Consider the following 12,592-nt stretch of genomic DNA (forward strand, 5'->3'; position numbering starts at 1 on the left):
GTCTACTTTGAGAAAGAAATCATCGAGAGAAAATGAAACAGATTTGTAGCTTCTGTTTCAAATTGTTTTTTGGTTTGATAGAAGAAAACTCATACACATACGATTCAACAACAGAGACCTAAACTAGTTTATGAACGATGCCCATACAGCCTACTTTCCAAAAACAATACATGCATGCCATGCAAGCCATACTAGCTCACTGACAACTGAACTCTCCAAACTCATAAGACGCGATCACGTTATGACAATGATGTTCAACTTCCATATCTGCGGATTTGTTCGCCATTTTTCTGAATTCTTTGGTTAATCTGAAGACCCACGTTAGAAAAGTGGGAATTTTTTTGCAACAACTCTCCGAATAATCTTCTCGTACTCCTTAGTGTTTCCTATATTCTTTCATGGGTCTTCGGCCGAGTGATCATTACATGATAACACACAAAAATATTCTCTGGATTATTTAGAACGATAGAAGAAAAATCCCCGTCAACTGCAGTTGTTTTATGCAGAGTTCTATTTATGATTGTATATCAGGTTTCGATTTAAAGAATTGGCATGAAAGTCTATTTCTGTTTTATAGAATGAGTTGATGTTCTTGGACATAAAAATGTTTGTATGTTTTTGGCTCAATTCAGACTCATTTCGAAACTCATTTTAAAATGTGCTAAAATGAGTGGAAGGCGAGAAGGGCCATAAACATACTAAAGCCTGGGAAGGTAAAGGTTGTTATTATTCTAATGTTATTTTGCTGGCGTAACGTTGGCGTTTATTTTAAGTAATGTTTACGGAAGACGACAGAAAACAGCAAACTTTGTACAAACATCTCTGTTCCAAAAGATTAAAAGGAAAAAAATACAGAATTCCATAAACAGTAAAGAAATAGTAATTTAAAAGTATTAAAACTCTCACTGAAATGGCAGTTAGAACAATTGCATAAACCGGGCAGCTTGGTCTCGCTCGACGAAGATAACAAGCCAGCTCGCATTCACTTTTTACTTCGCCGTCGTTCGTTTTGCAGTGCTTTTGGCAATAGATTTTTTTCGTCTTGTTTCTATTCATGCTTTTTATCTAACTCGGTTAGAGATGGCAGTGTCAAACGCCAAATTCTAGCGCTACGTTTGAAGTAACACTGCCAGCCAGAAAGAAAACCAGTTCTGATTGGCTGGTTATGTTATTTTCCACTAAAAGCGTAGGTCCACTACTCACTATATAAACAGAGACAACCCACAATTCCTTAATTCGCTCTGACGAAGGGCTAACGCTCGAAACGTCAGCACTCGAATCTCTTTACGGTGGCCATTAATTACCTTTAGTTATCGACTCTGTTGATAAACTAAACATTTGTTTCTATTCCCCACCAACGCAACACCACAGTTTCTTTAGAAATTGATCCCTGTTATCCATATGTTATTTTCTTGTTTGTGATTGGCTCGTAGGAGCGTTCTTAATTGTGTTTTAGCGCCCACTGAAATCTCCATTTTAGCCTGCAAACTCCCACTTTGATTGTTTTAAAAGCTTCCGTCCTCTTTATTTGCGGAAATTATAATTTCAACGAAAATGAAAGCCACGCATCAAGCTGCAATTTGAAAGATAAAATTTGAAAGTCTCAAGGTAAGTTAGAGCATGTGTTTGGTTTTATGAACAAAGTTGATTAGGTACGGCTGTAAGATGATTTGGCCACCGAGTGATGACGTTTTGAGTGTCAGAACAAATAAAGCAACATAGTTAATCAAGGAAGTCTTAGCGTTCAATTCTTTCGAAGAGGATAAAGCAGGAAACTAAAAGTTTTAAATAGACTTCAAAGTTACGTTGTTCATTATCAATACGACAGACCTACTTACATCATTAAAACGTTATCACCATTTCATATTTTTCAAAATACGTGACTCAAAAATAGAATTGCTTTCACAATTTTGGACGCGTTTTTGAGGAACTTTAAAATGGGAAGTATAAGCAAAAGATGAAAGATTAATGAAAGTGAAGTGTAGTACCTTGCGATATGATGGACATTAAATGAAAAAATTAAAAGCTGTGGTGGACATAAAATTAAATAATTAATACTAATTGTAAACAAGCCATGATTTCATTTTTGTATACCCAATTTTTTTCTGCTTTCTTTTAAGATTTCCCCGCTTTAAATATTTTGATTTTATTTGCTCCAATTTAAAAATAAACAAAAAAATATTCGTATTATCTTTACCATTTAACAGCCACCAACTTTGATGCAACCGTTTAAAAGGGGAAATGAAATTACACGTGCAGAATCTCACGAGACTAATTTCTCCTCAGTTCACAGCTCGAAATTAGCCCGAAGGCAAAATTAGGTCGTTTTCCTTTTGAAATCGTTTTAGTGAAGAAGATAAATTCAATCTAATAGGTTTTCTAGAACAGCTAATGAAGAGGGATTTTTTCAGAATATCTCGCAACGAAGGCTGTCAAAAAGGACGGTGCAAATAAACCAATATGCAATTCTGTAGTATAATGTTGGTCTAACATGAGGGGATTTTCACTTTTTATGGATAATAAAGAGTCGATGCACAAATACGATAATGCTAAAGAAATCGACATTTCTAAAATTTACCTTAAGAGTACTAAAACGCTTCAAGACATTTAGCTGAGTGGTTCTGTTTCCTGTGTACAAATTATGGAAACTCGAGCAAGTGCCCGGTCAACGAATGTTTGCTTTTATCAACAAAATTGATGACGTAATTTGGTCACCGTACGTAAACTAATTTGAGTGCTGATGTCTCGAACGTTAGCCCTTCGTCAGAGTGAATCAAGCAATTGGGAGTTGTTTTTCTTAGTTTGAAATTCTCTTTTTTTTTTAGAAGTTTGAGATCCAGTGTCGGTCAGTTTCACTCCTTGCTATCGCTCGCTACATTTCAGAACAAATCTTTCACTAGTCGCGTTGCTCCCTGCTTAGAAGTATCCGGGGAAGAAGCTAATTACAGCGGAACACTTTGACAAACGATTTCCACAGGAGTACAATAAAATATATACATATTTCTTAACAGAAAACGTCATCGTTCTTTCTTTTTCTGTAAGGGAGCCAGTTCTATTTGTGTTGGTTACGGCTGTAACTGCGACAAGATAACGCTCAGCCTCTGTGAAATCTAACATGATAGTCTTACTATAACCGTTATTACGTCCCGAAAATTTTCCCTCTACCAATTTAATTCTAAGAAACTCTGCATGGAATCTTAATTTCAAAAATAGATGAACCGTTAGGAGAAAGTACAGCAGTTCACACTCATCAGTGTTCGGAGAGTGCAGCTCTTTCAGCAACACTGATCGCCATTTAAAAGACAAACTGGAAAGTTTAAAATTTATTCACCTTTAGCAAAACTGTTTGCATTTGAAACGTGCCACAAAAATAATAATTTAAGCTTAACTCCAACTTGACTAGAGTAGGCTGGTCTTTTAAGACAACGTAATTTCAGGGTTTGGTATATTAATTGATCTTATGGTCGCAACGCGCTTTGACGTCAAATAACCTAAGATAACGTATGTATGAATAAATGAACTTTTTTGACAAGCAAAGAGCAAAATACGGATTAAAATAGAAGTATAATGAAAACTTTGATAGAGCTTTCAGAAATCGTATTAAAACTACTGGAACTAAGCGCTTTTTTTAAATTAATTTTATTTACCATTTTTTTAAAAGTTTTTACGTCAAAAACCCCAAGGCAAGTGTGCCCCGATAATTTCTGTTCCTGACACCGGTGTGCAATCTGCTTTAAATTGGCATAAGCTCGAGTATTTACTGATAACAGTATTGAAACTTACTTTAACGTATGCCTATTAATAACTGCGGCGTCGAGACAATCGTCTAATATCCTACGGCAACGATTTCAATAATGCATTTTCGAAGCAAAGCAGGCGCCGATTTGAATTTTGCGGCCGATAATTTCTTTTCCTTGGCATGCACTAAGGCACGCGCTTACTCAAACCTTACAGCAGTTGATAAATTTTCAATACAATGCAAGGTTCATATCAGCTGCTTAGACGCGCAAGGTAAGATGAAAGCAAATTAAGTGTTCAGAGTCCAATTCAAATGCTCGAAGGATACACTGTGATACTGTGAGAATTTACTTGGGATCTCTCAAGAATGCTGTAATGTTAGGTGTCGGGCCACGCTACTCGTTTTCGATGATTCTATGTCAGTTAGTCCGGAACAGCGAGAAGGCACTGGACCTACGCAGCTCAAAATAGCAACCTAATTTAAGCAAAACACTTTATGTCAATGAGGTATGATTCACCCTCGAAATCTATGCCTTTAACTAATTTCTCCATAGAATTTGCTCTCATAATCTACCTCATAATTAGATGCTTCCCTTAACCCAGCTATTTATTAGGTTTTAGACCTAACGGTTCCCCGGTTCGTTGGTATATGCCTAAGTGGAGAAGGAAACCTGGCTTCTTGCAGAAGGAGACAACACGATGATTCTACCGAAGCAGAGTCGAAACACCCATCAGTTTCGCCGGTAGACGGCGCTAAACTGATTTCTCAATCACTTCTCGTCATTCAATTCTTTTAGTTCCTGTTTCTGTTAAATAAAAAATCTGCCCTATATATCAGGTGCACCCAATGAAAACGTTTAAGTAAAATACTTAAAATGTTGACTCGTATGTTCCCAGATCACTTTGTGCCCTTTTAAAGGCATAATTGTTTAGTAAGCTAATACAGATTGATCTGCCCGGAAGCTTAAACTGAAAATTTAAGTTGCGGAAAATTTTAGGGAGCAGAATTTACCAACTGTTGTTGGCTTTAAGAAAAATGCTAGCTGATTTTTATTTGCATTTTAACGACATATGCCCATTCCAAGGCGAAAGGAATTAGTTGTCCAGTGTTACGAAAATTTCAGCTGATATTTTTGCCGAAGAAAACTGTTAATGTTCTTCTCAACTAAATCCAAATTTCTGAGGTCATACGAACAGATATCCACCGAAATGAACCGTTGGCTGTCCCTGCTACATGGCAGTCGGTATATAGCGGGCAAGAACAAAGTAACTTTGCAAAAAAAAAAAAAAAGAAACACAACACAAAGGGTCACAAAGTAAACAAAGTAGTTTTCTTCTTTAAAAGTACTTGCGTAATGTTCGCCAATTTGAACTGAGCACCTTTATAATGATAAACTCAAGCCTCACAGAATTATCTACTGTGCTTACGGCGATTGCAGTTGTTTTGCTCAGCGCTGGATTGCCCGAATTACAACAATCTGTTGCATCCTCTCCATTTGTCGGGACACGCATCCTCTGAAAGAAACGCCTTCTCCTTCAGAGAAATATGGCGAGAATCAATACAAGAGAAGTCATTAAAAAAGCTTCATCTGCCGCCATTTTTCAAAGTTAATTTGAATCTTCTGAGTAAAAGACTTAAATTTCGGGTTAAATTTCACAGTGAAAACAGATGCCAAGTTTAACTAGTAAATGTCGGTCTGTAAACAAACACCTTGAAATAATGTTCAGCTGGAAAAGTGTTCTAGTGAAAACACAATCTTAGTAGAGTCTAAGTTTTTAATTTGCTTTTTGCATACATCTTTAAGTGACTCTGACATCTGAATTTTCTCTCATATATAAGGTGAGACATGTAAAGGGCGCGCTAGAACACCCCAGGTTTGTTAGAGTGAAAGCGGCCGTCTAAAAAAGGCGGACAGAGAAGATAAACTAAGCATCTTAAGGCATTGTTTTTATTAATTTATCGATTTTTCTTTTCAACCCACCGACGATCGACTTTCACGAGGAGGCGATGGGAAACGAACATTTCAGTGATGCGCACTATACGGCTTAATAACCATCTTTACAGGAAAGTACTGCTTAGTAACTTAAGAATTTCATCAACAGACTCACGAGTTAGCCGAATAGCCTTATACAGCAAAATAAACAGCACCGCAGGAAAGTACTGCTCAGTAACTTAAGGATTTCATCAACAGACTCAAGAGTTAGCCGAATAGCCTTATACAGCAAAATAAACAGCACCGCAGGAAAGTACTGCTCAGTAGCTTTCATTTGAATAGTCACACTTTAGGATTTCATCAACAGACTCAAAAGTTAGAATCACCTTGTACAGCAAAATAAACCGCACCACAGGAAAGTACTGCTCAGTAACGTTCATTTGAAAGACCATACTTTAAGGATCTCGCCCGTGTATACAGGGCTGAGTTCGAGCTACATGATACACATAAAAAAAATATCGCAGCAAAGGACTGCTTAGTGGATTTCAAAAGAAATCGAAAATTTAAACAGTGAAGGAGTATTTCATCATTAAACTTTATCTCTGTATGTTTTTGTTTTTGTTCTTAAAATACTCAACTCGTAAATAGATTTGGTAGACTGAGGAACTTTGAAATATGAAGTATAAATAACAGATGACAGATTACTGAGTGCGAATTCTTGAGCACCCTGTGGTGAATATGATGAAAATGGTGAACATGAGACGAATTGCAAACAAGCCATGTTTTCAATTTACTTTTTATCTCATTTTTTTTCTGGTTCCTTGAAAGATCTCCCTGCCTTAAATTGTTTTGTGGAACCGTAAAGAACTACTCTGCAATCCCTGCCGGAAGCTGCAGGAATTAGCCGCAAACCTACCCGAAAGTTAGAACATCAATAACATTTGGGATTTCCTTGTTTGCAGTAACAACGTCAACTGCCCGAAACATCGATTTAATTGCTATGCGAAGCACGTTTTGGCATGTCAAAAAATAGAAGTGTTCCCACAAAGAGGAAAAAACTGAAGATTGAAATTCAAATGAGTCTTATTGTTCTTATCTAGCATGTAGAGAAGACGTTTGTTTTTTTAGAGTGCAGCACCGAATAGACATCTTTGTTTTACAATAAGACATTTACTCTGTCGGCGTCAAAAATAATTGCCACAATTTCAATTTATATGTTAAAATAGAATTAATGAATATGTTAAGAATCTTAAAATTATATTAAATCGACGTCTGTAAAAGCTACTCCACCATCGCGGTAGATGCGAAGCCAGACTTTATGTGGAAATCAAAATGTTGTCCAACACATTAAATCTCAATCCTCTTAAAATATTGTCTAATTTTTTCTTTCTTTTGTTTGGGTTTTCAAGCAGGTCTGAAGATTGAGCGCAGCACTGAACATACATTTTTTGCATTTCACTTAGACATTTACTCCGTGGGCGTCAAAATTAATTGCCACAATTTCAATTTATATGTTAAAATAAAATTAATGAACATGTTAAAAATGTTAAAATTATATTAAATCTTCGTCTGTAAAAACTACTTTGTCATCGTAGAAGATGCGAAGGCAGATTGTACGTGAAAATCAAATTCTGTCCGACACATTACATCCCCATCTTCTAAAAATATTTTGACTAATTTTTCCTTTCTTTTGTTTGGTTTTTTCATCAGGTCATCGCAGATTCTTCAATAACAGCGGAAATGATATGGACTGACCAAAGCCAAGAAGCCAACAAACAACAACCTCCGATGCTCCTGATTGGCTCAATCGAAGGAAATAAATGAAATAACACATGGTGATATCTGCATTGGTACTCAAGACCCGCAATGAGGGAGCTGTACTGGCTTGTTCTCGTTACGCGTAAGTAGACAAAACTTTGTAACCACTGTTGAGGCTATCTCTTGTTGACCTGTTTCCTAACAATTGAGCGACACTTGAGCTTTGCCATAATGACCCCGAAAGCACTACGAGTGAGACTTAACTCCTACTCGTTTTTCAAACAAAGGAAGTCTATAGACCTTCTCACTTCACCGGAGATAAATAAAACAAATCTACGGAATGATTTTTTTCGTTTCCCTGAACACGGTGCCTTGGAGCAAAATTAAACCTAAAAAACTAAAATTTAAATTAGCACCCGTTTTTAGATAAACAGGTTGAATTAAGTGTAGCTAAAACTTTGCTCTTCTCCTGAGAACATTATCGAGAAAAGACCAGCTATAACTTATGACAGATTTTTCAATTTTTTAATTTCATCAGTTTTTTTCTCGAATTTTATCGACAAAATGAAAAGTGCCAACTGAGGTTTAAAAAAAGGAAAAGAGACTCGTAGGAGCTAAGGCCATAGCTCCCACGAGTCTCCTGTAGCTCAGTGCAAGAGCATCCGAACTAGTAATCGGAAGGTCTTAGGTTCGACTCCTGATAGGAGCACTCGGATTTCTTTTTTCCGAGTATGCCTGCGTCACTTTCTAGAATAATCATCATTCTCATACATTATTTATAGTTTGGAAAACAAGCTTGCAGCGGATTAATAGCTAAATTATTTACATATTTGCATGTTTAGGATTAATATATGCTTTTATGAGCAGCTATTAGAGAATGTCGCAATATTTACTTTCAACCTTATATCTAATTAGTTTTTGAGCACAAAAAATATGATATACACCACTTAATCGATCGCGACAGCCACAGCAATAACAACAACCTAATTTCCATTTAGAGATTATGAGCTTAAGGAAAAACGAGCAGTCCTCGCCGGCAACACACTGTAATCCACTAAGAACGGTTGACAAAATACATGTCGACTGCTATCCGGAACAAATCTATTAAAAAAATGAGATTACAGTAATAATATTGTTAATATATTTCACCTGATTACAACTTTAGCCTTTTAGTCGAATACTGATTCCAGTTTAGTTGTGATGACAACAGAGCGAAAGTAGTGAGCTACTTAGCTATTTCCAGTTCAAAAAACAATATAAAAGAATTCTGCTTAACTCTCAAGGATAATTTAATTATGTATATTTTAATATAAAAGTGACAGTTCCATATGATCGTCCATAGTTGCCATGGCACCAAGCGCACACTATTATTAGTATTTCCATTTATAATATAGCGGTGGTAAGCTCGAAAGCTAAGCTCCTCTGACCACCCTACACTTCTACCAAAGCCATTATCTTCTTTATTTTCTCCTTTTATTTGTTATTTTATTCCTATGTTCCTATATACAATGTAAATAGCATATCCAAGTGTAAATAAACTGAAACGAACTGAAACAGAGCTACACGTCATCGCTCCCTTGAACGTCCCTCAAGAAACCGTTATGATAAAAATGGCATTGCACTCTCTTCGCAATAAAATGCATCAGTAGTTTACGCGAGCATTTGGAATCGCGTTTAAAATCAACGCAAAAATTCCCTTTCAAAACTCGTCTGGACAAAGAGCTTTAGATGGCTTTTCCATATGCTTTATTTTTTCAGATCTAGCTGTTTCCGCAAACGCATATCACATAATTAGTGTTAGGACGACCTGGGAAGAAGCTAGTGGTCTCTGCCAAAGGAATGGATCCATTTTGGCCGTGCTCGATTCCCAGCAAAAGACTGACGAACTGTCAAGAGAGCTTACGTCTCTAGGATATAGACATGGATCTCAGAAGTTCTGGATTGGGCTCGTGTTTAATGCATCTGCAGGACAATTTGTGTGGAGTTCAGGAGACACTGCACAGGAGGCCTTCCTAAATTCTGCCTGCGGATTAAATACAAAAGCGAACAAGAACGGTGACTGGTGTTATGTATTCAAGAATAAAAAAGCCAATTCTTCTTGTTTTGAAAAACGGCCGTGCCAGAACAATCGCCATGGTTACATTTGTCAGTCAATTTCTTCCAAAGGTAAGGCTTAGCTCACCGTGGTCAGACAGGCACCCTGCGCGTGCGCATGCCCAGTCCCTCGGATGACCCAGAACCACGTGTTTTAGGTCAGCGGAAACCAAACCAAACGCCCCTTCATGTAGCTTCCACAGGACTGGTTCACACTCCTAAGATAAGCCCAATCATGACAAACGCACTACTCTCGATTTTCTTGTGGTCATGCTTGTCTTATTATAAGCGCAGGTGACATACTCACGATTAGTGCTGCTGAACGCTTTTGTTTATCTCAACCCGGTCCACACCTGTGACATGAGCATACAATAGAAATACAGCCTTATCAGTTTCGACAATAATTTCGATCTTGCCAGTTTTAAACTCAACTTTATATGCTTCCAAGTTTGACTATTAATTAATGGTTCTTGGTCCAGGGCTTATAAGTGGAAGTTTTAAGTGTACGTAGGGCGGAGTGGTCGGCTGAAGAGAAGAACAGAGGGATGTTCGGAACTGGATTGATTGATTGATTGATTGATTGATTGATTGATTGATTGATTGATTGATTGATTGATTGGTTCTTTTAGTCATTGATTCATTGATTCAGTGATTCATTGATTTACCGACTGACTGACTGACTGACTGACTGACTGACTGACTGACTGACTGACTGACAGACCATCCGATCGACCGAGTGACTGACAGACTGACTGACCGTCCGACCGACAGACTGACTGACAGACTGGCTGATCAATTGACCGACCGACCTACTGACTGGACTAGCTGGCTGGTTGGCTGAGTGACTGACTGACTGACTGACTGACTGACGTAAGGAATTTAAAGTGATTCTGTCTTCATGTACGGCGCACAAATTATATAAAACGAAGTGAAAAGACACAAACAATGCTACAACAAAATACAATGATTCTCAAACAACGAAAACTAGAGACATAGGTCATTAATGCCCTTTCGAGAAAAAATAACTCACTCAGTTGTCCAGGCTGACTTGCTGTCGAAACGTGACACAGACGCGCAAGCAGATAGTACAATTAAAAGGCTAACCCGTACGGACTATAAAGTGTGTAATATTTATATGAGAAAGATTTACTGATAATTTTTCGCATAGTTTAAAACCTTCGAGAATGAAGCGCTCATGAGGTTACACCTCAGGATAAAGCTTTTAACCAAAGACTCCTTGAAGCTAGAAGGTAGTTTATAATAAATCGAGAATATTAATTCTAATGACATTTTAATAGCTTTCCGTTATCTTTTTCGAAGACAAGAACTCAACCGAAATTCCTTCTTTCAATCTCAAGACGTCTACTGTGACACGTAACCCAGAATCAAGTGTCCTCATAACGATTCCCAAGACATCCTCCTCAAGCATAACTTCAAGTATCTTATTAGACATAACACCGACAACAACGCTTCCTTTGGGCATCAAGACTAGCACTACTTCACGTAACATAATTTCAAGTGTCGTTGATGTTCAATCAGCTATGACAACTTCCACGACTTCATCTTCAAGCCTCGATGCTGAAGTTAAAGACAAGATACATTCAAACAATCCAGTAAGTTTGTCTCTAAATCTGAAAAGGTAGTTCAGTATAAATGAGCTGTCTTAGCACATTTTGCCAAGAAAAGGCTATAAAATTGAAGTCTTGGAACTTTGCAAAACCCAAGGGCGGTTTACGACTGCTTGTGTTAGTAGGACCAAAAATTCAAGGTATTTTTGAAGATGTTGAAAAGAAAATTAATTTATAGTAGCAGGAAGCAAGCAGGCTTAAAAAATGATTTAAAGTTATCCGGATATTATGCATAAACTTATTAAACATAATAGTATCGAGGGACTATCAGGTGATAGCTGCCCCGTGTTCACTGTTCACCAGTAAATTTTCTTCAAGCAAAAGTTGCTAAAATTGATATTTCGCAATTATAATTCAAGTACCAGCTATTCCCTAATGTGCGTAACTGCTGTCAGCTTGAATGTGATTATACATTTGCATTTGAAACAGAAATTTTTGGATAGTTGAATCAAAGGGTTTGTTACGCTATACTCTTAGTTCAAGAAATGACCACTACATGTAAGCCAAGTTATACCATCCACAACACCAATTGAAAACCATGTTGAACACATGTACCGTTCTCTCAATGCAAAAAGGACACATTCACAATTATCTGTAATAACATTTTACCCTATCCTTCCAAAAGGTTTTAGAGTTTATTTCTGCGGTGGCATCCCTTGATCCGGAAGATCCTCAGTCACTGGAGGTAGGGAATTGATACTTTCTATCATCTATTTTTATAGATCCATTGCTTTTTTATATAATATTTATTATTTACCCCACGTGATCGTATTACATAAGGTTGCAGTGCGCAAGAAAGGAGTGGAGAGGGGCATAATATAGTTAACTAATTTTATGCCCTTTAAAATTACGATATAGTATTTGTTAAGATAAAAAAAAAAAAAAAAAAAAAGAGGAAAATTAATTATAATTAGAGGAGAAGAAAGACACAAAACGTTTTACAAGGTCGTGTGGAAGTGATTAATACTGAGCAAAATAGTTGAGGAAGATAGCTCGTTTATGATTTATTTAGAAAAATAGAACCAAGGGATCCTTTTAGAAGCCATAAACTAAGGCTTTACTGGATGAAGATCCTCCTATAAACAGCTTTAAAGGTATATTTGGGATAAGTTATTGTGTCAGTGACACATATTGATGTTATTTTTCCTCTCCACAGCTCGTCACAGACGCCTATCAAGATTTCGCGACTTCCATGACGTTAAGCACTAAGAAAAGGTCTGAGGACAATATTATTGATTCGGCACAAGTTATTGAAGACTTTGCATTTAAATATGCTTCATTCAACCTGAATTCTTCAAGGAATCAAGAAAGACGGGAGAACCAACACATAGGTGAAACATTGAACAGTCCTAGATTAAAATTGTTTGAAAACTGTTGGGTTGTTATAACTTATACGTGACAAGAGCAAGACCTTTCTGGTCACATAAAACCTCCATAACC

General features: G+C 37.0%; 1 protein-coding gene across 5 annotated transcripts in view; it reads left to right on the plus strand.

The window, feature by feature from the left end:
• LOC146462896 (adhesion G protein-coupled receptor L1-like) overlaps positions 1 to 12,592 on the plus strand; it is a 34,329-nt gene that overhangs the window by 9,879 nt on the left and 11,858 nt on the right. For 3 of the 5 annotated variants that reach the window (XM_085085007.1, XM_085085008.1, XM_085085006.1), the window contains 5 exons: positions 7,383 to 7,572; positions 9,189 to 9,596; positions 10,845 to 11,137; positions 11,778 to 11,837; positions 12,309 to 12,483. In XM_085085007.1, the coding sequence (XP_084941133.1) occupies positions 7,539 to 7,572; positions 9,189 to 9,596; positions 10,845 to 11,137; positions 11,778 to 11,837; positions 12,309 to 12,483 (970 nt within the window). In that variant the 5' untranslated portion in view covers positions 7,383 to 7,538. Of the gene's footprint in view, positions 1 to 3,908; positions 4,012 to 4,364; positions 4,482 to 7,382; positions 7,573 to 9,188; positions 9,597 to 10,844; positions 11,138 to 11,777; positions 11,838 to 12,308; positions 12,484 to 12,592 lie in introns of those variants that run through there. The other 2 variants (XM_085085010.1, XM_085085011.1) reach the window with 2 other exon arrangements.

The sequence above is a fragment of the Pavona decussata genome, unplaced genomic scaffold, assembly GCF_977016875.1.
Source record: "Pavona decussata unplaced genomic scaffold, jaPavDecu1.1 SCAFFOLD_184, whole genome shotgun sequence".
NCBI lineage: Eukaryota > Metazoa > Cnidaria > Anthozoa > Scleractinia > Agariciidae > Pavona > Pavona decussata.